The sequence below is a fragment of the Acomys russatus genome, chromosome 25 (assembly GCF_903995435.1).
Source record: "Acomys russatus chromosome 25, mAcoRus1.1, whole genome shotgun sequence".
Lineage (NCBI taxonomy): Eukaryota > Metazoa > Chordata > Mammalia > Rodentia > Muridae > Acomys > Acomys russatus.
Window position 1 is genome coordinate 18,783,203 of NC_067161.1, and position 27,456 is coordinate 18,810,658.

At 43.4% G+C, this 27,456-nt stretch overlaps 1 protein-coding gene across 12 annotated transcripts in view; it reads right to left on the reverse strand.

Annotated features, from left to right (window-relative positions):
- Tenm2 (teneurin transmembrane protein 2) overlaps window positions 1–27,456 on the reverse strand; it is a 1,156,123-nt gene that overhangs the window by 275,387 nt on the left and 853,280 nt on the right. For all 12 annotated transcript variants that reach the window (XM_051167370.1, XM_051167369.1, XM_051167371.1 and 9 more), the window contains one exon: window positions 18,041–18,275. In XM_051167370.1, the coding sequence (XP_051023327.1) occupies window positions 18,041–18,275 (235 nt within the window). The remainder of the gene's footprint in view (window positions 1–18,040; window positions 18,276–27,456) is intronic.

The following is a 27,456-nucleotide window of genomic DNA, read 5'->3' on the forward strand; positions in this document are numbered from 1 at the left end:
CCTATGGACATTGGTGTAGATTGTCTTGTGTTTTTTTCTGGGGATCATCTTCAGAGAAGACTTGCTGAGTAGGACAGTCATTTTTGCATTTAGTCGTTACTTTCTAAATATAGGAAATGGCAACCAACATTGAACCTTTCAGTAAGGTCAGATTGTAGGTGGCATTAGGTATTTTTTCACTCTCCCTGTATCCCACATGCGTCCTGAGCTTGCTTTCAAAACTTAATGAATTACAAAATAAGAAGCATCACCACCAAGCCAGGTTCCAGGAGGAGCAAAGAGAGGCAGAACCACGTCATACTTTACAAAATGTTTCAATATAACTCAGCTAGCTTTCTTATCAGGAGATTGATTTCACTGGGAGCCTAGGAGGGCTTACATCTCAGCAAAGCTACCTATTCATGACTATAAGGGTCTTGTTATTAGCCCATACTCAGAGAACTACCACATAAGGAGCAATTATTCACTAGAACCAAATATTGCCTGATCTGATGAAATTCTATGTGGGTGTGCATGGATTTTAAGTGTTTGTGATGACACAGCAGTTATGTCTGATTTCAGATAATGAAATCACCAAGTCCTTCAGGCCAGGGTTTGTAGACATTGTGTGCTTTAATCTTCCGTCATGACATCAAAGAGGATCAAAAACTCGTCATCTCATTGGTTGTGTTTTGGTCAGGGGATATCTGTGTATGTTACTAGCTTTTATTAAAAGTTTCTTGGTATTTGAGAAATAATAGAGCTCACAGAATTAAGGAAAGTACTATAACTCTTCATAAGTATACCAGTACTATATAATAATTATTACTCTGATTATTTGACCAGATGAAGTTTTGTCCTTCCTTCCTTCCTTCCTTCCTTCCTTCCTTCCTTCCTTCCTTCCAAATCAAGATCTTAGTGTTTATCCCTGACTGGTCTAGAACTTCCTATTTAGACCCAGCTGGCCTTGAACTCATAGAGATCTACCTGCCTTTGTCTACAGAGTGCTGGAATTAAAGGAGTATGCTAGTATGCCTGGCTTATCTGTGTACCTTCCTCCTCCACCCCCCCCCCCAGTTCAAAAATTATTATATGCTATTCTTTATCTAAGATATAAAACTTTAATGAACTTCCCCACTTCCTAAAACACACTAGAATCAGAAAACTGGAAAAACAAGTTGACAACAGCAAAACAAACAAACGAGACTCCCACAAAACAAGATAAAAAAAAAAATCACAAAAAAATCAAGAATGATTATTTTTCTAGATTTTTGTAGTACTCAAGATCTGCTTGCTGAAGGAATAGAAAAAAGGTAGGACGGAGAAAGGATGGAAGGGCAGAAAAGGAAAGAAAGGGAAGAGAAAGGAAACAATGATGGAAGAAGAGAAGAAAGGAGGAAAGAATATTCATTTGTAATGATTAAATGGCTAAAAAATGGGCTGATCATTTGATATGATTCTTTCAGGGCTGAGAAACAGAAGAAGAACTGATTTGTCAGAATTACTGTTCAGCTGCTGCCATGGTTTCAATAGTTGCCCCTCTTCCAAGTGACACTGAACTATCACAGTACTAATACGGAGACCCTGGAGAGCTGGGTAGGCTATGAGGACTGGTGGGCCACGGGCAGATCAATCATTACAAGAGTTGTTCCTTCTCTTGGAAGTGGACTGCTCAGAGATAGTGAGTCCTGAGCTGTATTTGTTTCCTTCTCTTCACCCTCTACTTCACCAGCGTGGGATCATCCAGCCAAGACACTCCTTGCCAAACGCTGGCCCCTCATTCTTGAATTCTCAGCCTCCAGAACCATAGCCACAAGCCAATACAGTGCCATTCATTATACCAAGTCTCAAGTATTGTGTTATAGCATTACAAATGGATTAGGACAATCGACAGCAGTGTGTGTCTGTGTGTGTGTGTGTGTGTGTGTGTGTGTGTGTGTGTGTGTGTGTGTGTGTGTGTGCGTTGCATGTGAGAGTGCATTCATGTGTATACATGTGTGTGCATAAGCATGTGACGCTCAGAGGTCGACTTCAGGTGTTTGTCCTCAGGAGTCGTACATCTTGTTTTTATAAGATGGGGTCACTCACTGGGTCCTGGGCTCCTGGATTAGCTAAGATGACTGTCCAGTGAGCACCGGGGAGCCATCTCTCTCTGCCTCCTTAGCATTGGGATTGTATGTATGTGCCACACCACAGCCTTTCACATGGGTTGCTGGGGCTCAAGCTCGGGTCTTTATATTTGCACGACAGCAAGTCGTTTTCGGCTTGCACTATTTCATCAGCCCCCAGCAACCAATTCCAGATATAAGACTGGCAGAGGTGAAAGAAAATGAAAGAAAAAGTGAAAGCGGCTACTTATTTTTATGAATTAAAGATTTGCTTCTCAGTGCATACGTGTGCCATGTTCTAGCATTCCAGATAGGGCAATGCTACTCTCTATTTTTAAAACTCCAACATAAAAATGGTTATCTTTAATACAATTTATTTTTCCATTAGAATTTACATCAGACCCTTCAAGGCATAAGAAAATATAAGAAAACCCATCAGCATATTTACCCACATTTTGTTATATGCGTAGCATTCATAGGTATAATATTTTCTTCATATGTAGCACTCTTCATAAAATGATATAAGAGCTCTTCAGGGATATTAATTAAGTTTTACAGCAACCCCTGTGACACATCTGCTTGCTTGCATATATCTGTTAGACACTCAGAAATTAGCGCTGGGTAGAAGTGTGCCATTTAAGTGTGTTTGTAGGCCAGCCACATACTCACTGACAATGCACTGAGCAGCTCCATACATTTCAGTTGTCAAGGAAAAAAAAAGTGCCATTAAATAAGACAACCGACATTTAACATCAACACGAAAACATGGCCATGGTGCTTAATACACCCTCAGGTGGATCTTGTAGTATCCCTGCCATGGAACAAGTATCAAAGAAGAGGCTGTGAAAGCGTGGCTTCTGTAAAAGATATCTGGTTTCTTTTTTTAAAATTTATTTAATTATTGTATATGAGTACTTTATCTACAGAAGAAGGCATCAGATCTCATTATAGATGGTTGTGAGCCACCATGTGGCTGCTGGGAATTGAACTCAGGACCTTTGGAAGAGCAGGCAGCGCTCTTAACCATTGAGCCATCTCTCCAGCCCAATATCTGGTTTCTTTAGTGCTGGGTTTCCTATGACTCTGGGGCAAGGCTTCTTAAAAATTCAGATGTCAAAGAAAGCTATCACACATTTTTGTCTTAAGTACCCGGGAAAGTTGTCAGCGCCATCTTGGAAATCTTGACGAAGATGCAGGTGGACATGCCAAGCTGCCACGGTGAATCAACAGTCACCTGATGGAAGGGTGGGGCGCAAGACTGAGGCAGGTGCCTACCTGGGGGCTTTGTCTGTGCAAGTGGCAGAATTCAGGAAAACTTAAAGGTAAGTCTGGCGGGGGGGGGGAGGGGGGGCGAGAGACTGTCTCTGCTGAAGCCTCAAAGGTTTTCACTTGAACTGGGCTTCTTTCTAACTCTTAGGTTTGGCCAGAGGAGAGAGTTAAGAAGTTATGTGAAAAGCAATGCCTTCATTTCATGGTAGCAAGGTGAGGAAATGGGAAAAGGGGGGAGGGTGAGATGAGGCAGGCAGCAGGCTTGCGTAGCACCCACTGACTCCAGGAGGCTGAGTAGGGCAGTGGCTAATGAGTAACTGTTGGCAATATATGGGTTTCGGAGCCTGGTGACTCTGCCTGCAACCTGTGTAGCCTTTGGTGTTGTTATATATTAGTTTGCTCCAATGCAAATATTTAGAGATATTGAGAGGATTAAGTGGGGCTTAACACGCGCTTGACATTGAGCAGGCCCTCAAAAGAATTATTAGCCATTGCTGTGGCAGAAATAATTCCTCCTGAATCCCACACACTGGCTGCTTCAAACATGCCTTCTTTTTTATTTGTCTTTATTCTTCATCTTTCCTCCCTCTTTTTCACCCCTTTGTCCTGCCTGCCTTTGTCAAATATGGAATTCCAGGTTAGCTTCAATATTTGTATTACTTCTTTCCTTCCTAGGCCAATCGAATTTCTTTGTGCAGAAGATCTGAGTGCAATGCACCAGCTTTCTTGCCCTCCAGAGCATGTGTGTGTGTGTGTCTGAGCCTTAGATGTGACCTTGAAGTCTCTGTAGCATTGTCTCTTAAGACTTGACTCACCCTACGCAAATGCTGTCATTTCTGGCCAGAGATGCCATTTAGGTGGGGCAGACTCTTACTCTCCCGTCAAAGTAAAATCTGGAGTCTAACCTCTCCAGCCAGGCTTCCTTGAGAAGCTCCCTGTGTGTGCCTCCACTACCCTCCATGCTCCTACAGAGCCTTCTGAAAGGACATCATCCATCCACAGAGTTCCATTTCAATAGAATGCTCTTGGTCTTGCCTGTCCCCACCATCTATAATTCACACCAGGAGAGGGCATATGCTTTTCATATGACTCCCAGTGTTCTTCAGTTTGCTTGGTCACTCCCAGGACCTCTGAAAGAAGTGTTGGCAACATGTCAGGTAATGAGATTACTAAAGGTAAGTGGGAAATTAAAAAAAAAAAAAAAAAAAGAAAAATTTTACTTAGCATAAAACCAGAGTTTCAGACAGAATAAGTGTATGTGTTTGGCCCGAGGGCATTTTATAGACCTAGCCCACAAAAGAGGCCACTTTTTTTTTTTTTTTTTATCACATGCCCTCCTGTAATGCCCCCCCCCCCAAAAAAAAAATCACACTGCTGTACCAGGAATTTCTCTTGGAGTTGCAGAAACTTGGCTAAGTCAGCTCTCTTAGACATTCTTATAATATCCCCATCGGGTAGACAGGCACGGCAGATGAGGAAAGGAGGCACATTTAAAACACCATCGGATTATAAATGTGAAAAGAGAAGGGAGCAAAGGTGGGTTTGAATTTACGCCGACATTGCGGCACAGCTGCTAGTAACGGGTTAGTACTCAGAGAGGGACCACAGGTTAGGCCTCACCTCCGTGATGCCTCTTCAGATGCTTTATGTGGACAGTAAGGAGGAGCATCATGGGCTGGGAGTGTGATAACGAGCTTGTCCACCAAGTAGGAGGCTCTAGGTTCAATTTGCTCCAATAGCCCCACTCCCAAAAACATAGAGAGGGAAAGGGTATTCCTTCAGAATAAAATTCTCTCCTTCCTTTTTTAACTTCCTATATTTTAGGATTATTATTTTAAGCCCATCAGAGAGAGGCAGGTCATTAAAGAGAGATCATAACACCTGAATTGAGATGGGCACAGTTTGGCACAGTCTATCGAATATCAAAATGTATATTAAACCATACCCTTTGATCTAGCAATTTCACTTCCTGGAATTTAACTTTTGAACATAATCATATAAGTATGCAAAGAAAGTTACATACACAAGACTCTTCATTGTAGTTCTGTTTGTAATAGCACAAATCTGAAAGCAATCTAAGTGTCCATCAGGAAGACATTGGCTAAGTCAATTATGGCATTATGGGATATTATAGAGACCTTAAAAAAGGGAATGAAGTAGGTCTAACATGAAATTACCTGAAAAGATTTCCACAATATCTCATTAAGTTAAAATGAAACTTACTAAGTGGAATGTATATGGTTCCATTTCTATTAAAATATATGCCTAGACATCCATAAACATCTTTGGAAGCTTGAAATAATAAACCTTCAAGTGGTATTTTCTTGGAAATAGAAATTGAGAAGCAGAGATTACTTCTATGCATGCCCTATCTTTCCAATAATTGAATATTTTTTACTAGAAGAATATCTATATTTTATAATAAAATAACTGAAAATTTGTTGTGACCGTGCTTTCTTTCTTTTCTTTTCTTTTCTTTTTTTTTTTTTTTTTTTTGCTTAAAATTCTTGGCCTTTCTTTTGCAGAGGAAGTAGAGATTTAAAACAATCTGTGCAGTAAATAGGGCCTAAGTCCATCACATTGTAGGAAATAGTGAGGGGCTTGGAAGAGAGCTCCATTTTTATCTCCATCCTTGTCTTATCACATTCTCATCTTCATCTGTACTTTTATCAGTCCTCGTCTCCATCCCCCCCTCCTATACTTATCCCAGCCCTCACTGGAATCATTATGCTTTTCCAAAATGTCATCCTGCTTCCATTCCCAGCCTCTTCTCCATCTTCACGCCACCTCCAATTCCACCCCCATCCCTCTTTCCGTTCCAATCTCCTTCTCCTTTCCCCCTTTGCTTTGAGATAATTTGTTGGCTTTAGCATGATAAAGAACTTTATCCTTTCTCCTGAATGGAACAACATATAATTTTGAAGGCATTCCCGAAGAGGACCTCACCTTGGTATTGTTTTTATATTTGTAAATGCAATGGGAGCAACGGAGACAATTCAGAGACCCAAGTAACTCAGACACCTACTGGGTGGGGACCTCCTTACCTTTTCTCTTTTTTTCCCATCTATGTCGCCACCACACACACTACTATTACCTTGAAACTCTTGGAGGGTTAACATGTGCTTGCTTTCTTCCCCCTATTATACCTAGCCTTACCATTTCTGGTGGTTCTGAATTAATTTGCAGGGATCTAAGCACTAAGGAACACTGCTGGTAACATTAGACCATGTTGTATTTTATGATGAGAGTTTTAATCTAATTAAACATCGAACTATTTTTGAAATTGCATCTATTATGATCCATTAGGGAGCTGATTGGCCTCTGCAAAACATCCTACTCAAGACTTTCGCAAGCCGGATCAAACAGATTACTAAGAATATCCTGAGCACGAGGCATAGAGTTCAATGGTTTCCATTCATGGTTTGATTAAAAAGCAAAACCAAAAATTCTTCAAAGTAATTCCACTTCCCATAGGTGAAATCACTTCTCCTGCCATTTCCAGGAGGTGGAAAATGCATCAAGATGTTTGAGTTAACTCTCTCCTTGTGCGCCCTCATCAAGAGCACTGGTTAGTAAGACAATAAGTGGGCATGTTTTAATTAGAAAATGTGGACTCCAAGCACTTTTGCAGGAAGGACGATGATAGCTTAAGAGAGACATCAGGAGACTAATAAAAGTTAAAATGCATTAAGTAGCCAGAGTGAACTCAAAGGTAAAGTCATGGGACGTTTGAGAAGTGAACCAGAGAGGGTTATGAATCAGAAGTGGGTGGGAGGGAGTCAGTCAGCAGAACTTACTCTTCCTCTTTCATTGAACTCAGATGCAAACTTCCTCCTGTGCCCACGCAAATGAGACAACTCAGAGTGCCCTGAAATTCTTCCACCTCCTACCCTGGCCACTATTCTCTCTACCCAGAGGAGAAAAGAATTGCACTCTGGCTATAAGGGAGGATTGCTCGGTAGTGAGGGAGTTAGCACTGTTTGATTTGGGTTGATCTGGAGTTTTTGTCTGCCACTCTTCTCTTGCATGCCCCCTTACCAGTGTGATGTCTGCCTACGGGTTATGTGCCGGTGCTGTCCCCAGGCCCCATGTGGCCATATGATTCTGCTTAGCCAATCAGTGTGGTCTGTTCTCCAAGTTTGGAGATAGGTAGGTCAGCAGTGCTGGGTGTGATCCCAGCAGGTTCCAGGGCCTCCCTCAAGAGCGTGTGCTTGAACATTAGAAGAAGCTAGTAGTAGTGGGAGTGACCCATGCTGCAATTGTAGCACTCTGGAAACCGAGTGCCAGGCCAATTTAGTTTACAGAATGAGACTCTGTCACAAACAGGCAAACAAAACTTAAGTCTAGAGAGAAGAGCCTCTTTTCTTTTCTTTCTTTCTTCCTTCCTTCCTTCCTTTCTGTTTTTTGTTTTTTGTTTTTTTTTTTTTTTTTTTGTTTTGTTTTGTTTTGTTTTGTTTTTTAAGACAGGGTTTCTCTTGTAGTTCTGGCTGACCTGGACTTGCTTTGTAGACCAGGCTGGCCTCAAACTCAGAGATCCACTTGCCTCTGCCTTCTGAGTGCTGGGATTAAAGGCATGAGCCACCATGACCGGCTAAAAGCCTCTTTTCAATGAGGTTTCTAAACTATCAGGATATCGCTCACAGTTCCTGTAATGATGCCAACAAAGGGTGTCCTCTAAGAAGTATGTTCAGAAACATAGAAAAGCCAAGGCTGTGATGGATACCTAAGGTCCAAGTATAAGTATTTTGAGCCCAAGTCTGCTAAGAACCTTGTTTCTTTTCCCCAGACTTTGCACCTCACATTTCATTTGCCTGATATGCTGACAGGTGACAAGGACATATGCCTTGTGGAGCTTTGTCTCAGACAGCTGATATGAAGCACCTAAGCCAATGCTTGGCACAAGTGAGACGTTTCAGACCAAAGTTTGTCTGACAAAAGAGGCCAAAGAGCATCTGGTGGTTTTGGAAGCAGGAGATACTTGCCAGGTCTACTTTCTCCTCAATGGACTCTGGTGTGGAAGTTGAAAGGTTGAACTTGGTGCCTCCAGCATCCTGGTCTGGGATACACTGAGAAGGAAGACCCCCTAGCCTGAGGACCAGAGTGCTCATAACCCTACCTTCACATAGCATGGGGCCTTTATGCTTCTCCTTTAGTTTTATTGAGCTGGGGATGGTAGAGCTAGAGGCAAACCCGCTTTCCTTAAGGCCCCATCAGATGCTTAAATTAGCCTCTTTTGCCCTCTGTGCATCTTCCCAGGTATAGTAAGGAGTTGCTAGGCTGATGGGAAATGGAAAAGTCATTACAAGAACTTAGCAGGATTTCTGATAATTGTTCAAGTAATTTGATAAATTATATTTATGCATGCATAATTAAAGTATTGATGAGAAAAACTTGGGGAGGGTGTTTGCTTTTTCATAATTAGTTACTATGAGCTAGAAATAATCCTATAAGCAATCTAAAAAATACCTAACAAGTTGAAGGATGAGCCTTTGTGTTTAGCACTGGTCTGACTTCTAAAAGTGAATATGTCACACACAGGACTGAGAGATGAACTCCCAACTGATTGGTGGGCTTGGAGGCAGTGACGCTGCCTGAGGAGCATTCCTAGACACACTCACGTACTGCAGCTCCAGTTGGGCACGATAGGCCAGTACCCAGTGACGGACTCCAAGCCTAAGGACATTAGATGCCAACGCACAGAGGCCAATAAATCAAAAGAACCCTCAAAAATGTTGCAGAGCCCATTTCCCTTGCCTGGAAAAACTACAAATACCTCACCTGACTTCTGTGAGAACAGAAGCATCATCAAGAAGTCAGAGTTAGGAAAAGACGTATGCTTCCATAAGCTTCTCCCCGTCTGAAATAAAACCCCAGGAGAAGATTTCAGGAAATGCCCCAAGGGAGTGACAGTTGATATTAGCTGAGTGGGTGAAAGAGCATAGAGAGAGATGGAAATATTTGCTTTTTTGTTTTTCCTTAAACTGTGAACTTAACCAAAGAATCTTCAACATTTACACAGACTGGGGGGCAGACTCTTCCTCTTCCAAGGCATGACCATGAGGTGGCCTCCATCCTTAATTGGGGCCTCAAGGCATGTGCTGTGGAGGGATGGATTTTTATATATATATAAAAAAGTCCTTTGTACCTGGAGGCTTAACTCTGGAGACTTGCAAGCAAGAAGTTCAAGTCTTCAAAGCTTTAATCAACTTAGCACTTTTTAATTTGACAGAGGGGCCAAATTGTAAAAAGACAGCTTCTTGGATACCCCTGCCTACAGCGCTTGCAAACCATGCTGAAAGTAGGCTAGAAAGGTCTTGAGTAAGATGTAATGCTTGCACCTTTCTTAATGCACCTTGTAATTTGCACGCATGCCACGGCACCTTATTTATTTTCTTATTAATGGGTCTGAGTGTGTTTAACACCACAAGCCATAAATTGCAGAGCAGTGGATTAGACGAGGTGCTTTTTATTTTCCTGCTGATTGTCAGAAAGCAATGTGGGGTGTGGGATGTCTCCCCAGCCCGCCCCCCCCCCCCCGCCTGACAACTAGCTTTCTCTCAACTCACCCCTCTTACCTCCATCCGAGAATCAGACCCCTTGCTTCCATCTGATGAAGTTGGGGTGAACAAGAGAGACATAGCCTGGCTTCTCACGGGTAAACTTGCCTATTGAGCAGCTCTGTTATGGAGATTAATAAGCTGCCAGTTTCCAAGGAAGACTAACAAAACAGCAAAATTAAAGTGCACTGCGACGTGAAATGCTGCTGGTGGCCAGGCGGGATCATGGTGTCAAAAAGGCAAGGTAAAGCTATAAAATAAGACTGAGCTTGAAAGGCTAACCTAAAGGTCTCATTAATTTCCATGTTGCCTCTGATGAGAATTTAGAGGGGCGTAATATTTAGCAACATGGAGAATCAAGCCGCCTATTGATTTGAAAAGCGCTTCAATGCATTTGGTTCATTCAGAATGAATTCTACTTTTAAACCTTACTTGAAAACATTAGGAAGAAAAGGGGGAAAAAAGCAAACAGGTTACCTTGGTTTAATATTCTCAAGATCAAGCATGTCAGTGACGCTGTCAGAAAATTAATCCTTCGGTAGAAAAATCAATCCAAGAACAAGTTTGCAATAGTCTTTGGACTCAGCATGGTGGGGGTGTTTCAACAATCTGTCTGCTTCTCTGTGAAAATCTTATTAACTAAAAGGTCTTGCATCCCAGTCCCCAAATATGTATTATGAACAAAGCACCCAAATTAGGCCAGGATGACTTTGTCTTGAAGACCCAAAAAAAAAAAGAAAGAAAGAAAGAAAGAAAAAAAGAAAAAAATCTGTGATTTTCTGATGCTAGAATTAAATTTCCTTGAACACCACTTATCAGACTGAGTGTGTTCACTTCTCCATCAGAGCCCCTGCCATGGCTGCCTGCTAAAGGGACAACACTGATGTTCCCAGGCTGACTAAGTGAACAGCCATGGTACTGGTAGCCGTGTGACTGCTTCCTATCTATATGACAAAGTTCTGTTTGGAATGAAAAGCATTAAATATTTGTGAAGCTAGCGAAGCTAGCACACAGAGAATAAAGCAGTCCTGGGAACCTGGCTTTCCTGTAGCTCATGTTGCTACCACCAAGGTCTAAGGAGGTCTTAAGTTTCCCATGCTAAGTTTCCACTAGTTTCTGGCATTGACAAAAATCATAAAGATATTTTAGGTGGTTTGGTAGAAAGGAAGCCAAGACAAATTGCCCTTCAGAAGAGTTTTATTAGAAGAGATGCAACAGCGTCAAGCCACAGGCAGCCATTATGGGGTCCTGAAAGGAGAGAGAGAGACCCTTGACTTAAAGAGGACAAAAGGAGTTAGTGACCTAGCTTTGTGCCAAGAGTCATAAGCAGGAAGGCACTAGATAAAAGTGAAGTTGGAATTCAATGTTGTCTTGAGCCTATGTATCAGAGGGGGTGGGGCTTGCAGCTGCAACTGAAGAGGCCTCTACTCTTTGTAAGAGGTGTGACGTCACAGAATGCGTTGCTCAGCAGACCTTCTGGGAGCTAGAGAACCCTAATCCCATGAGATGCTGCAAAGAGCTCCTTATGTCACACCCAGCGTACAGTTTTTGACACGCCCTCAGTCTATAGCCAATAATCTCTACAGGTCATTTTTCATCTCATGTCATTCATAGTTCATGAATTTCACCACCTCCTTGGGTCTCCATTCCTCGCCTCCTCGCCTAGTTCCAAACATCACCGGTAGCTTAGAACATGGCATCTGGAGTCAGGTAGACCCAAGTACAAATTCCAGCTTTGCCATTTGCTGTTGGGTGATGTGTAACTTAATGTTTTGAGTTTCACATCTCACTAATCAGTCACCCGTCCATTCATTGAATCCAACAGTAACCCAGGCTGGCCTCAGACTTGTGATTTTTCCTGCCCCACCTCACTCCAATGCATCTTTAATTTCAAATAGGAATAGTAACTAAGATGAAGGGCGTAAGGGGTTAAATGGCATATGTGTAAAGCTAAGTGGCAAGAATTTTTTTTTTTCTGAAAAAGAAAAGTTGTTATAAAGACCTGCATAATTCTGCAGAATGAATTTAACATAATATATAAAGGGGGGGGGGCGGGTCACCAAGATCTATGTATACACCAGCCACGTTGGTTATTTGTAAATGGCTGGCTTTGTGTTACTGGAAGTTCCAAGTGATATTTGTACATAATTCTCTTGATTTCAAACTTTTGCATTCTATCGCAAAATGTGCTCCTTATTTAGTAAGTGATAGTCACGATGCACAGAGCTCCTAAGTCACAACACTAACTCCTACCCCTCAGTTCTGCGCCTGGGAAATCCTCCTCCCACCTACAGCCTTTACTGAGGACCCCCAAGCAAAGGCACTGGCTTTCTCCTTAAGTGGCAGTGCTTTTCTCCCAACTGAACCTGCAGTCCAGGCCACATTTTGATTTCATTCTCTTACTTAAGTTGTCCCAGTGACTTTTCATTTCCCTTTGGGGGGATGTCCTAAATCTTTATGATAGTTCAGATAGTCCGAAGTCCTGTTTATCACATCCTTGCCCACTTTTCTAGCCTGCTTTCCTTTCCTGGCACTTTAGTGTTTCCCCATCCCTTTCTTTCTCCCTCTTTCTTTTTCCCTCTCTCCCTTTCTCCTCTCCTCCTTCTTCCTCTCTCTCTCTCTCTTGTACACAGGTGTATTTAAGGAGTGTACAAGTGTCTTTCCTTATCTTTCTACCTCGTTTTGGGATGCAGTTGCCTTCCTGCTGGGTAAGATGGTTTAGCTGCCCCATGAGTTTCGGGAGTTTTCTTGTCCTCGCCTCCCATTTCTCACAGGCATGCTGGGATTACAGATGCTTGTGACTGTTTGGTATGCTGGGTTCTGGGGATCAGGTTGTCTGGCTTGTACAGTTAATGCTTTTACCCACTAAGCCAAGCTCTCTAGCCCCAGAACTCTCTGTAAGCCTTACTGATACCCATTTGTCATGGGTCTGACTTTTCTATACCTCATTTAGCACTTGCCACTTTCACTATGGAAAAGACACTTGTTTATTAGTTTGTTGGTGCTCTGTTTTATCCTGTCTAGCATTTATATATAGGCAAGGATCTCCCTCTCTCTCTCTCTCTCTCCCTCTCCCCCTCCCTCTCTCTCTCTCTCTCTCTCTCTCTCTCTCTGTGTGTGTGTGTGTGTGTGTTTGAGGTTTTGAGTTCTCAGAGGCTGTTGGCATATAGTAGGCCTTCTCATAGGTATTTCTGAAATAATTAATAGGTGGATATTTAAAAAGCAACTTGCAAATTTGTTTATAACTTGATGATGTGAATGATTAAAATCAGGGTTTCCAAAGTTTCAGAATCTGGGAAGCTTCGCCCTGCTTAGGGAGTCTCTCTGGTCACCTGCTAAGCAGATGTATTTGAAGAAGCTCATCTCAGCAAAACACAGAGGGGATGTTGGATCCTGTCATGAGACACTGATACTGTTTTAGACAAGAGAAGCCGACTTGTGACACTTCCCATGAAGCTGCTAAGTAGGAAGATTCCTGACCGTGGTGCTCTCTGCAGAGAAGGACTAGACTGGCGATGGAAGACGGCAGGTAGGAAGCACATGGGGACTTGATTCTGTATAGGAGGAAGGCAGAGGGTGGTGGTGCATTGCACAGGCTGCTTGCACCGAGGCCCTTCACCATGTGCTTAGGTTTTGGGGTCTATATGGCATTGGGGGTGTGGCCCACTTATTAGAATGCTTCCCTACTATAGCTCATACATAAACTGACTTCAGTAGTGAGAATTTACATGCATTGTGCCCTGATAGGACTAACATTTATACAAAGCACTCTCTATGTGATTTCTATGTGTTCAGCTCTACATTTAGATAATTCTCCTTACACTTTTTGGTGTGTGTGTGTGTGTGTGTGTGTGTGCATGCACGTAAGGCAGCAGTCAATGCTGAGTATTTCCCTCAATCTCTCTCTATCTTATTTTGGGGTCAGAATCTCTCACTGAAACTGGAATTCATGCATATTGTTAGAACAATTGGCCATTGAGCCCCAGAGATTGGTCTGTTTGTCTCTCTTTCTCCAGTGCCAGAATTTTAAGCACATGCTGGTAGGCTTGCCTCTTACATGAACTCAGGTCTTTATGCTTGCATAGCAAACCCTTTACTGACCGAGCCATCTCCCTAGCCTTAGTTCTGTTTTCCATGCCATATATTTCTATGGCTCTGTAATTAGCACTTCCAATTCTTTATGTGGTAAGACAAACTAAAAAAAAAAAAAAAATTCAGATGCTTTAAGGAACATTTTACAGGCCTCTTTAAGCCTGCTAGGGACATCAACATAAAGTGCTGAAAGGCAAGGACCTGTCTCCACTGGTTTAAATGAAGCACCAGGAATTGGCTGAGCATCTCTGGAGATGGCAGGATGCCTGTTCATTACCTCCAAAGCAGGAGCTCGTCCATCACTCCCAGAAGTTGGAGAGAAGGACAGGGAGGTCATGGAGCTGTCGGTAAATTTCCACTTCCTGTTCTCAGTTCCTGAGGGCCTCAGGGACACTTCACCTTTAACGGCTCTTTCTCTAGGACATAATTAACTGAGTCTTATTCGGTATCACAGAGGCGTGGTGATCCTTGTGTGGTACCACACCCCTCCAAAGACTCCCACCCCTGCTATCACACCCCGATGGGGAAGAAAACCACATCTCCTAAATCACACTGTCTTAGCATTTGAATGAGTAAGTTTCTTTAGTTCTCGGTTAATGTGGCACTATAAAAAATGGTGGCCATCAGAACAAACAATACACAACTGAGCATGGATCTTCTCTTTTTTTTTTTTAAACTTGGTAGACCCTTACTTATTCCTCAAAATGAAGATCTAGGGGTTTTCAGATGTGAAATCTTTTGTGACAATCATTGTGATTTCATGCCTATTATTATATGTCATGCACTCTGTTTATAGGTTGTGTGAGAGCTTAGAGGGGATTATGCACTTTTTTTTTTTTTGAGACAGGGTTTCTCTGTGTAGCCTTGGCTGTTCTTGACTCACTTTGTAGATCAGGCTGGCCTTGAATTCACAGCAATCCACCTGTCTCTGCCTCCCGAGTGCTGGGATTAAAGAAGTGTGCTACCACTACCTGGGTAATATGTACATTTTATTAACGACCTACACACTGCTCTTGAAAGTTCAACACTTATCTGATAATAAGCGAGAAAATTAATATTGTTTTAAATAGATTTGTTATTATTGTTGTTTTAAATTTCCTTTCCTTTTATAAGGATCGAGCTAATGAAGCCACAGTTATGTTGAAATTATATGCTATGCAGATTCACGTTATTGATTTACTTTTATTTGGTGTGTGTGTGTGCACGCGCGAGCGTGTGTGCACACGTGTGCATTTTTGTTTGTGCATGTGCACATGTATGCATGTGCTTGTGCAACTATGAATGAAGGCCAGTAGTTGATGGTGGGCATTTTTTAAACTGCTCTCCATCTTAATTTTTGAGACCTGGGATGCACTGTCAACTAGACTGGCTAGACAGTGGGTTTCAAGGGTCTCCTGCCTCCTCCACACCTCACCCCTGGTGATGAGGTTATAGATATGTGCTACTATGCCTGGCTTTTACATTCTTGTGCAGTAAGCATTATCCAGACTGAGCCATGTCCCCAGCCTGTATTTATTTGTTTTGGTGTGAGGGATTGAACTCAGAGGCTTGCACATATAAGGCTAGTCCTCAGTCTTTGAGCTAATCCCCTGCCATGATAAGATAGATTCCAAATGTGCCTCAGAGTAATGCTAAACTTTCCACATGCAAGTCCACTGTACACTCAAGTTCTCTGCACTCAGACCTGTGGAGGCTGATTTTGGCTTGATTTCTGGGAGTCGCCCTAGTCCCTGGGCCAGACACTCTCATCCTCTAATCCTTGGATCTTAAACATACTGATCAAAGACCATCCAGTCGCCGCTCTCACTTGTCTGTTCTTTCAGATAGACTTCAAGGTTTTGGAGATCCTGTCTAAGTGCAGAGTTCGTCTTTGACTTGCCTTTTCCAAGCACATCACTGGAAACTATCAGTCCTTGGAGAAAGGCTACCTGTACAAGGGCTCTGAAAAAAGCAGTCCAGAGAGCACAGAGCAGGTGCTGACAGATCACCTCAAGACAGTGGTGAGTGACCCACTGCTTTTGTGGGTCCTTTTGACCATGTGCTCAGCAAGGAGCCACTATCTTAGAAGTGGTTCTTCAAAACAAGCCTCCTGGGAAACCAGGTGACTCCATCAGCAGCTAGGAAATATATTTATATGTAAATATTTTTTAAAAATAATTTTTATGTTATTATTTTATGTGTCTGAATGTTTTACATGCAGGTATATCTGTGTATCATGTACTACATGCCTTTATATATGTCCTTATGAACAAAGGGTGACTTTCAAGATGCAGACTGATGGATCTGGCCCTGTAAACTGGACAGTCTGGAGCAAAAGATACAGGTTTATGGCTGTTCATCCAAGCAGATATCTTCCTCCTTTACTGTGTGGGGATCATGAGGGCTCCACCCAGGTTTGCTCATAATTTATCATCTCTGTGACTTCAGAGACGTTTCGTAGGAATGTCCCTTTACATCTAGACTGCATCTTTGAAGAGGAAATAATAATCATCCCTTTAGAACTCATTGGATCACTTTTAGGCTCCATTGAGGTAATGTTTAGATGTATTGTGGCACATAGAAAATTCATGTTGGTATACGCATGAAACGCAGAATAAAGGTTTAATGCCAATGTCAAGGAAGCAGTCACACTTCCTTGCCACCCCTTTTTTCTTTTATCTTTTTCTACCCAGAAACCCCTTTTCATACATAATCATCTCCTCATATAAAAAGAGGATGATAACAAATTCCAGAGTGCTTCATAAACACAAGGAGGAAAACCAGAAAATTTCATCTAGTTCGGTTGACTAGTAGCTTCTAGGCATGGCTATTGGGAGATCGCTCCATTAGTGGACATGTTAAGAACTGTCTATTTTATATAATCCATAGATATAATTTTTACTGCACTGACATCTTTTACACTTTAGAGTTTAGGGTTGTAGGCACAGATAACAAGAGTGTGCTAATTGTCAGAAAATGAAATTGAAGTTTAGTGTGAGTACAGTAGCAAGGGTGCTCCATATGCTGATGCCCAAAAATCTCACTTTTTAAACTTTAAAGAAGTCACAGATGAGCAACAGCTCCAAATGTTACAGCTCCCTAAATTGCTTCCAGCTGCGTGCAGCAAATCCACCGGCCATTACCAGAAACACTGCAGATTATCTCTTGCCTTCACACCCAAATTATTAAAGTTTAAAATTGACTTGAGGATTTTTCAGAATGCTCCATCCAAATGGATGCCTCTGTGGCTCTTTCAGATTAACAGACAACTGGAGCGCATAAACCAACAAGGTATCTGGGGATGGGGCCACAAGGCTCTGCAATCGACTCATGGCCTTCACTGCCTATTGCAGGCTTGTCTACCACACTGTGTCCCCAGGGTGTCCTTCAAGCCTCCTGAGGAATGCATGGTTTTGAGAAGACCAGAAGTGAAAGTGGGTGAAGGACAGAAGCATAGAAAAACAAAACAAAGCCAGACCTGGGGATAATTTCTAGATCCTTCCTTCCTAACACAAGTCCCTCTCTGTTTTGCTGTTTGTTTGTTTTGTTTTTTTTCCCCACATCCCTGTTTGCCCCAGAGCCATCAAGCTGTTAGTGTGTACAGGAGGGAGTAAAGTGGGCCAGCAGGTTGGATGAAATATAAATTAAAATTAGACTTCTGTCAGTCTGGAATCGGGGATTGTTTTCAAGGTCTCCCCAAACACTTAATTTCAAATGAGTCTTCATTTATTACTTCAAGAAAGGCCAAATGCATAATTTATCAGCAGCATTCAGTCAATATACCCTTATAAGCATGTTTCCCATGAGCCTTTGAGTAAAAATATGTTATGCTAATTCTATTAGTTGGGTACACAAGAGCTGTCTAAGAAAGTAAACAAACATTAAAAGGAGACACATGTGAACAAAGAAATACTGATCAACCTACTGTCCAGGGTCAAATTACCAAGGGATAAGGAGAAGTTAAGCTTGTCTCCTTATGCTGTCTCTGCTGCCACAAGTCAGAGCCTTCTGGAGCCATGTGACTCAGGTGACTTGGAGTGGGGAACAGGGACTTACCGAGTCTCCAGTGGCACGTTACTGTTTAGCACCCAGCTGTCCTGAAGCTGAACGGACTCAGGGGTGGTGGCCAGGTCATTGGGTGCTGGAGCGGGGGCGTGGATTTGGCTCCGTCGATTGGTCAGTGAGTTCCTGTTGAGGGAGTTGGCGGAAGAGTGATGATGGGATAACGTGTGGTTATGAGGGGGTGGCAGTGGCGGCCTCAGAGTTGACTGGCTGTGGTGGTTCGGAGGGCCTGGAAGAGAGGAAGGAGAAATAGCCATCAGTACCTACAGATTCCATCTTCCGGAACTCTGTACCTGAGAAGTGGGCTTTGCAGTCAAAGGCTCTATGTCCATAGTGACTGAAAACCACAAACCAGAGACTTCAGGCAGGGCTGCATAGAACACCCTAGTGTTATTAGTCACGAAGAAATACTGTGCTTTAATTGGTACTTATCAATATGCATCAATGAGAGAGGAAAGAGGGTTGAGTTAGAAAAGCCAAGTGGATAAGGGATGGATGGTCATCAGGGTTAGCTGATAATGCAATGGGAGAGATGATGAGTTCAAGACTGACTCTGGTGGTGACAAGTTTTTATTCCATTTCCTGATAAAATGTACAGGCCTAGGTGCTCTAAAGCAAGCAACAAAAAGCCTAGCTATTCTTGGAGAAGTGGAAGATACAATAATGGTCACCAGGGGCTGTACAGATGGGAGATAGGGAGGATGCGGCCAGCGGCCACAGACAGTTACATAGAAGGTTCTGCTGCTGCACAGTAGAGTAATTGTAGTCAACAGTAAATACTTTCCCACTGAAGGGGAGTTTCTTGCATGTTTCCCTACCAAGAAATGCTGTGTTTCAGGTGGCAGGTATGCTAACTACCTGGATTTGATCATAGCACAGTGTACTGAAAGATTACATTGTATCCCATAAATTTGTACAGTTATTGTGTGTCAATCAAAAACTGTTACTGGATCAGGGAGGCAGCTCAGTGGGTGAAGGTGTTTGCTGTGTAAGCAGAAGGATCTGGATTCAGATTTCCGGAACATATGGAAAGCCAGACACAACAGTGCTCATCTACAGTCACGGCCCTTCCATGGTGAGCTGGGAGGCAGGGAAAAGAGAACTCGCAGAAACCCTCGGGGCAACCAGCCTAGAATATATATTGGGAAACATCAGAAGACACTGTCTTAAGTGAGGTGAATGGTGAGCACTGATACCTGAGGCATGGAACACACACACACACACACACACACACACACACACACACACACACAGAGAGAGAGAGAGAGAGACACAGAGAGAGAGAGAGAGAGACAGAGAGAGAGAGAGAGAAAGACAGAGACAGAGAGAGACACAGAGAGAGAGAGAGAGAGAGAGCATTTAAATCAGTGTCTGAATAGGGAATAAAGCATCCCAGTTGTGGACAGGATTGAACTGGAGTGAGTAGGAAGTGCTCGTCAGAGGATCAAGGTCAGAGCTACCATGATGGGCTAAAGGCAAACATATCTCCAAGTTCTGTAGGGGACACTGAGGATCTGGACTTTTGGAGGATTGGCTTTTAAGAAGTTGACAAGTCAAAATAAATAAATACATAAATAGGCATAAATACATATATCTGCCTGTACATTTGTTTTAAATGAGAGTCTGCCAACCAGCTCTGACTAGTAGGGTGATAGTTGCTCTCCACTAAGAGATGAGTTCTGAGGACGGAGTCTGCTAAGGTCAAGGGAAAGATTTTGAAACCACGATGCTCCAAATCACACCCTATCTTTCAAATACTGAAATCCTCTATCCGTGCAGGGAAAATGCTCCCATGAGAAGTCTCTCTCTGGAAAGGTCCTCGTGTAAATAGCCCCACTCAGGATAGACCTGCCCAAGGTTTGCGTAGCAACCAGTTCTCCATCCGCACAATGCAGTATTTTAAACATAACGAAAGCAAAAGCGGTTTACTACGCGATGTAAGCCTATAATTTCCTTTTAATGGAGGCTGAAACATGACTTTTAATTTGTGTCCTTTGAGAAAGTCTATTTTTGAAGCCTCCAGTCAGTGTTGGCAGCTCACCAGGTGACTGCCGAGCCTTGTCATTTTGGCCCATGCCAACTTTGAAAATCCCCAGCCCCTGCCGTCTTGGCTTTAAGAAGTTGGCTCAAGTCATTTAAACAAGCAATTTGACACAAATTTCAACTACTTGTCTCCTTATGTGGCCAGGCTACATCTCCAAAAGGTGTAATCTACATTCTGGGGTTCCTGTGAAGCCCATAGAAGCATTCCAAAGGAAAGACAACATGTCAAAAAGATAGTAGGTTTGGAACCATCACCACCCGTGAAAACAGAAAGGAAAAGAAAAGAGAAAACCTGTTCCTTGAAGTTAGTGTCTCTAGGTTGAAATTACTTGGGGATTTTTTTTTTTTTTTTAATGTTCAGAAAAAAGACAACTAAAGCTAAAACCCAGTGGGAAATGCCATGGTACGGTTGTATAGATTTTAAATCGTGTCCTCCAAATGAACCTGTAATTCATGTTTTACATTAGGCAGCGGTGACACTTTAAATACATCTTTGGTAGAGTTTCATAGCTGTAGCAGGCTATTACATATGCTGGCATTGTTGTCTGACTAGAAATGTATTATTACATAGTTATTTAGCATTTTCTGTCTTCTATTAGTGGGGAGAGGTGGGAAAGGGGCAAAATGATGTAATAATGATCTCTCAGAGGCACTCTCCAAGCCCCTCACACAGGGCTAATGAATTCTCATGCCTTTCTTTCCCCCTCTCTCAACTCCCATGCAAGTGGTGTCATTATTCCCCATTAGTTAAGCAATTAAGAGACTTGCCTGGGGAAGAGGAAGCGAGTCAGTGTACAAGCGAGAATCCACACTCTGTGCTCCGAGCCCTAACTTTCTATCCCCCTCAGCTCCCAGCTCCTACCCCCAGCACTCTGGACCACACACTCTCCAAGTACAAAGAGGCCAAGTGGGGAAGTTAATTCCCTGAATGAGTTCCCAGACCTGCCCGCTTCCTGTCTGTTCACCCGAGCAAAGCTTCCTTTGCCTCTTCTACCTGTGTGGCCTTCGCTTCATTGTCCATTGGTGTTGGGAGTGGGTGGAATTCCTGTGTGTGTGTGTGTGTGGTCTCCAAGAATGATTCCTGGGTCAAGGGAAGAATGAGTTAGGCCGCTGTGCAGCATCTTCCATGTCCACTGGACAGCGAGGAGCCACAATAATTGAAAGAAAGGTCAAGAGTCTCTTTCCAGTTCACCTAAAAGGAAGGCTTAGAACTTTCTGAGGGGTGGGGGGGGGAGGGCACACAGAGAAATAAGAGTAGGGAAGGCTGAAAGAACACTGTTCTTCATTTGTTCTACCCTCCTATGAAGCAATGTGGATATTTCACCTCAAATAGATTACCGACAATAATGAAAACAAAAAAAAGTATTTTGTACCTTACTAAAGAAAAGAGTTCTTGTTGCTAGTGCTCACATCTATAGGGCTGACTGAAGTTATTCAGGTATCCATCTACCTAGTGGCCATATTTTCATCTAGGTGCACAGGATAGAAAAACAGTGATACTGCATAGAGTGGTTATGCTCCCACCAGGGAACACAGAGTGATAAAGGAAGGAGTGGGATGGGCATCTAGTTGGAAGCCAGGAGAGAAAGGTCTAAAGAGTTACTGTGTAATTATTGTGAGAGCCTGTTGCTTTCTAGTTGCAGAAATCCGAGCACACCATCCTATTTCATTCTCAATTTTACTCATGTACCAAAGGGTGGAAAATAGCAGTGATGACCCACCAGGATTCCTGTGGCTGTGAGAAAGGATGAAGGCATTGAGCCTGCTTCCTCTGATGGCCTACTGATACACAAACTCCTGTGTAGAGAACACTTCAGTTCTTCAGGGAATGAAAAATAATGAATAAGACAAAAGAGCTCCAAAGGAGCCCAGATTTGAGTTTTTAGAGCAGTGGTTCTCAATTTGTGAGGTGTGACCCCTTTGGGGGGGGGTGAATCACATATCAGATATCCTGCATCTCAAATATTTACATTACGATTCATAACATTAGCGAAATTACCGCTATGAAGTAACAACGAAATAATTTTATGGTTAGGGGTCGCTACAACATGACAAACTGTATTAAAGCATTAGGAAGGTTGAGAACCACTCATTTAGAGTAACCCCAAACTTCAGCTATGCTTGTCAGTGATCCCAGGCCACTAACCTGCAATGTGAACATTATGAAAACTCAGGCCCTATGTTGTAGTGTTCTAGATTTCTGAAGCAAAACTCAGAATCCAAATGAGCGTGACTCCTGCCACAACAACAGGCCAGCAGTGCACGCTCTCAGCTGTGGCTCTAGTGTGCCATTGAGGCTAGCTATCACTGAATGCAGCAAACGCCTTTGCTGCCATGGCCATAGTGTTTCTGACTCCTCATTCTGCTGTGTTAGTGGCTCTTAGTTTGACCTGGGCACCTAGCGATTGTTGTGGCAAATGTTCCTCTTACATGGCAGATGATGACCCCCCCCAAAGCTCCTTCTGCACTGACCAGCTTTCGTTTGCTGCTTGGGAAGGCCTTCCGTTTGCTAAGTTTCAAACAATGGCTGTCGACACGCTTAACTGCTTTTCCGAGACTGTTTTCTAAGACACTCAAGTACAAGAGAAGCCCTTCTCTAAAGTGATGGGTAGCTCCAACTCTGTGATGAAACGGAAACGAGGAAGCCAGCCTCCTGGAAGAACCATGATGCTCACTCTTAAGTTACAGACATTTATTGGGTTATCTTGATGTACATATTATTGATGTCTCTCTTGGAATAAGAATGCTGGACTACACGATAATGCAATTTAAGTACAAATAACTGCATCAGGTAAGTGCTTATAGAGTAGCAAACTACTGAGTAGCCCCTTAGTGGGCAAAAGGCAATTGTCTTGACTAGCTACATGGTACCTGATGGGCTTAAGCTATAACTCAGGAAGGTCCAGCCTGGGCTACATAGAAAGGCCCTGTCTCAAAAATAGATCATCATTAGCATTAACAATGAGAACCAGAAGTTATTTTTAGGTTCTGAGTGACATTTCACTGTAGGAAAAAGGAGCTGTTGTATTTGGCCTTTATCAAGAGCTAAAGAGGTCAAGTGTCCTAGAAAAATTAAGTGAATTTTCAGGAACGATGCTTCCTGTAGGTGACAATGCTGAAAGGGGGTGGGGGTGTTGCTGACTGCCCTGTGACAGCATAGGTGACAACACTAGGGGGTGGTTTGTTGCTGACTGCCCTGTGACAGCACAACCCACGCTTCTGGTGGTTTAGACCTTTCATAGGACACTTGTTGCTGCTTGATTCTGAGACACGTACCAGTCGTGCACTTTGCCCTAAGTCCCTCTGCACTGACTTAAGAAGAAGAAAGCAGGTCTCCTCTGAGTCACTCTAGCAGTGCCAGCATACATCTCCTGACTAGAGTCTTGGCACATCTGTTCTCTCATTTGTTGACTTTGGCAAAGTTGCCCAAAACACATGTGGAGGCAAGAAGCAGCCCACACTTCAGATAACATAAAGGAAACATTTTAAAAAAGATGGCTAAACTAAGGAAATAAACGGTTAATGATTGGCTGTTACTGTACTCTGCTTATATAAACAGTTCAGGGAGGCCTGCAAGCTGGGCCTGTTCTTGCACAGGGAGAGGATATGGAGGTGTGGGAGGGCAGGCACCAGTGAAGACAGCTTGTCTTGCCTTATAGTAGTTACCAATTTTTCTTGGTGATTAAAAAGAATGATAAAGTACATGCAAGAAGAAGAAAAAAAAAATAGAAGAAGGGGCCTGCCTCTTAACTGCTGATAAATCACTCATTCTGGTGCTGACATGCCCACAGTTGGTCTCTAAGTATTTCATCCCTCTCAGACCCTGAGATGATAAATTAACTATGAACTCTCTGCCTTGTGCAGACCCACCTCTTCTGAGCATGCCGGATCCTGACAAAAGCTTGAAGATGCTTAGAAATAGGAATAGACTTGGCAGAGACTTCGGAGTTTTTGGTTGATGCAAACTGCTGCCAGGACACTGTTCGTTTTGACCCTGTATGGGAGCCAGGGAACCATGGTGAAGATTTCAAAGAACAACAGCTTATGATTAGGACTCAGAAGGGAGAGTGGAGTATATCGGAAGACATCTGGGTTGGCGATGGGCCTCTATTCTGCCCGATCATGTGCTAGATGTGTTGCCATGGAAAATCCGTATTGTGCATTTCCAAGTCTATGTCTTCATCTGTAGAACAGGCATAGTAACTTCCCCCTTCTTACATGATCATTAAGAAAATTATGAGAGATGCTATCATAAGGATCCTTGGGCCAGCAAGATGGTTCAGCCAGCAACCAGGACAGCCTGAGTTCATGCTCTAGAATCCATATGGTTGAAGGAGAGAAGTGATTCCTAAAAGTTGTCCACTGACTGCCTCTCTCTCTCTCTCTCCATATATATATATATATATATATGACATAAGTAACCTAGCAGCAAACATCTTGGCATTTAGCATGATAAATACACATGATAGATTTCATATAATCGGTGATACAGACAATGGCAGTATAAACCACAGTACCTTCAGCTCCATGGGGAATATTCTGAGTACCTCCTGGGACTCCATGGCCTCACAGCCCAGCTCTTTGAGCTGGCAGATCTAGGAGAGGTGTACCCAGTCAATGTACAGAGGCAAAACTCCTAAGCCGCCCAGGCCCTGTTGACTTCAAATCAGTCTGGAAAAGAGCAGACCAAGTGGCTTGCTCCCTGGCTTTGATAGAGGCAGTCCCAAGAACGTGGCTCTGACTTGGGACTTGGAACGATTCATTTCCATGTTTGATACAAGCGTTGCCATTGACAACAAGATGATAACGCTGGCTGGGGTCACTAGGAATTAAGTCCCCCTTGTGTGTTGGTGCTGAGCCAAATGGGAAACACACAGAATTCTACTGTATTCCCACTCACTGTGGTAGGACATATAACTCATCACCTTCACAATACAGACATGGCAAGGGAAGCTCAGAACAGTTGAACAACATACCCTCAGTCACACAGCTTAGTGAGAATCACAGATGGCATTCGATCCCAGGCCTTCTTCCCCTCCCAGGCATGTACAGAGGAACATATAAGGCCAGAGCACATCCACAAGGGAAGGGACTAGGCCCCAGCCCTGATGCTTTGTACCTAGCAATACAGAAGGAATCTAGCTTGACGCAGTTTCTGTGCATCTATGTTTAAATGGCAGTCTGTGCGACATTGGAGTGAACCTCCCTACCCCACTATCTATACTGCCTCTGCCTACTGCTTATGTGAGGAAAAATAGGCCAGAACAACCAAGTTGCAGTGCACAGTCCTTTCATGCCTTCCCAGAGGCCTTCCCAGCCTTCCCTCTCTGGGATGCATCCTTGGCCTGAGTGATGAACAGCAATTAGGTTTACAGAGGCAGAACTAAGGGCAAGCTCTGTCCTGGCTCGTTCTGCCCTGTTCTGGCCTGCGGTGCTCTGCCAACACCCTAGAGACAGATGGATAGATGGAGGCACCATCCAAATCCAGCCTCCTCCTGTGTTTGCCAAGAGATTTCCTGATTTGTCTCTAAATATAGGGTAGTTTGGATACTGAGCATGCCCCCTCCTCCCCCTTGCCTTAACCTCTACTGAATGATTTACTCCTAAAGAATGGACATGCATTTTCTAGTCCTGACCCATGTGTGTGGTCCTGTAGGCTTTTCAGGGCAGGCAAAACCATCTGCAGCACATCATAGATCTGGCCACTGGTGCAGAACGTGGGGCCCACAGCCCTTCAGAGGAAGGAAAAAAGAGGAAAGGATGAAGTGACCCTCAGATCAGGCTCCCAGCACCAGCTCTGCTCAGATAGGGGGCCCTGCTGTCCCATATGAAGGCTGGTACCCTGATAAGAGGACTTTCTCAGCATGAGCAGGGAAGGCCCGGGCTACGCTTATGTATAGGAGATGATTACATAAAATAGAGGACCTCACAAAGAGCCACGGCAAGTGCATTTGTTCTCCATGTCAACAGATCAACAGCATGGAGCAGAAGCATGGAATTTAGTGTCATGGGACACAATCATCTGCAGGCTTAGAAAGCAAAGCTCTGACAGCTCTCCCACTGCTCATGAGCAAGGAAGGGTGCAGGGCCAACTCTGATCCTTAAGACGGAGTGGGTGCTCATGTGCAATAAGTTCCGGTTATGTGGTGAGATTCTTGCATAGGTCATCTCACTTAACCCAATTATCTGGAAGCGGGTACTGTTTTCTGTTTTAAGGGCGAGGCAACTAAGGGGGCAGGCTGGTTCAATGGAATAAGTTTCCCCCTTCAGATGTGTCATGAACTATGACATATTTGTGCCACTTCTGGGAGGTGGCTTTATATATTGAATACATCTTAGTTAGAAACCTCGGTGCATAGTTTTATATTCTCCTGGGTCTCTCTTGTGTCCTACACTGGACAGAGGGCTCCCCAGGGAGTTCTGTTTGAAGAGTGTCATTGGAGGAGGGTTAGGGATCTCTACCCCTCACCACTGACTATTGGACTCAGTGGCAAGATTTAAAAAAATGTTTTTTTTTTCTCATAGCATTTACCAGGGTGGTCCTATGACAAAGAGGTAGCAGGATATGAGAGAAGGTGACCTTGAACCTCCCTGACCTTGTTTTGGGGGTGTTTGTTCTTTGTTCTGCCTGACCACCTCTTTGCTTCCAAATATCCTGAGCTATAATAACAATGGCCTCTTTTAAGTGTCTCTGTTTTACTGAGATGTGCAACAACTCCAGCATCTAGTCTAATTTCAGAACACCACACCCCTCAGCAATCCCTTCTCCCGTCCCTTCCTGCCTCCCTCCCTTTTCTCCCTCAGAACGTCTCTGGCAAATCCAAATCACTTTTTGTCTCTACGAATTCGCTCTTACCAGACATTTCAAGACAATGAAGATTCCCTCTGGTTTATAGACCATGATATCTGATGTCTGTTTGTGGCAGAGCCCCGCCGGAGCCCATCAAAGTTAGACCTCAGATGGGTACAACTTTTACAACCACGTAGTATTTTTCCCTTAAGAGATTAAAATGCCCCTCTCCAAAGCAGGTTCCCCGTGATGCTCTGTGGCAGGGCCCCTGATGCTGTTGATATTCTCCAGATGGAGCGTGTCAGGTACAGGCCACTGGAGAGACAGCTGAATGTAGAGGGTTTAAGAAGAAGCTTGTGCTATTTTTTTGAGTGGATGGACATGGCTATGCTGAGAGGAGAGGACCATTGCTGCCCAGCTCAAAGCCAGCAGGGTACAGGCAGGGGCTTGAGGAAGACAGGAGAAGGAGAAACTTGACTTGGGTGCTCAGTCAACAACTGTCATATGTTAAGCATTTAATAGCGAGTACTTATGGCACTGGGGTCAGCCTGTCCAAATTGGTCAAGGTCTCACGTAG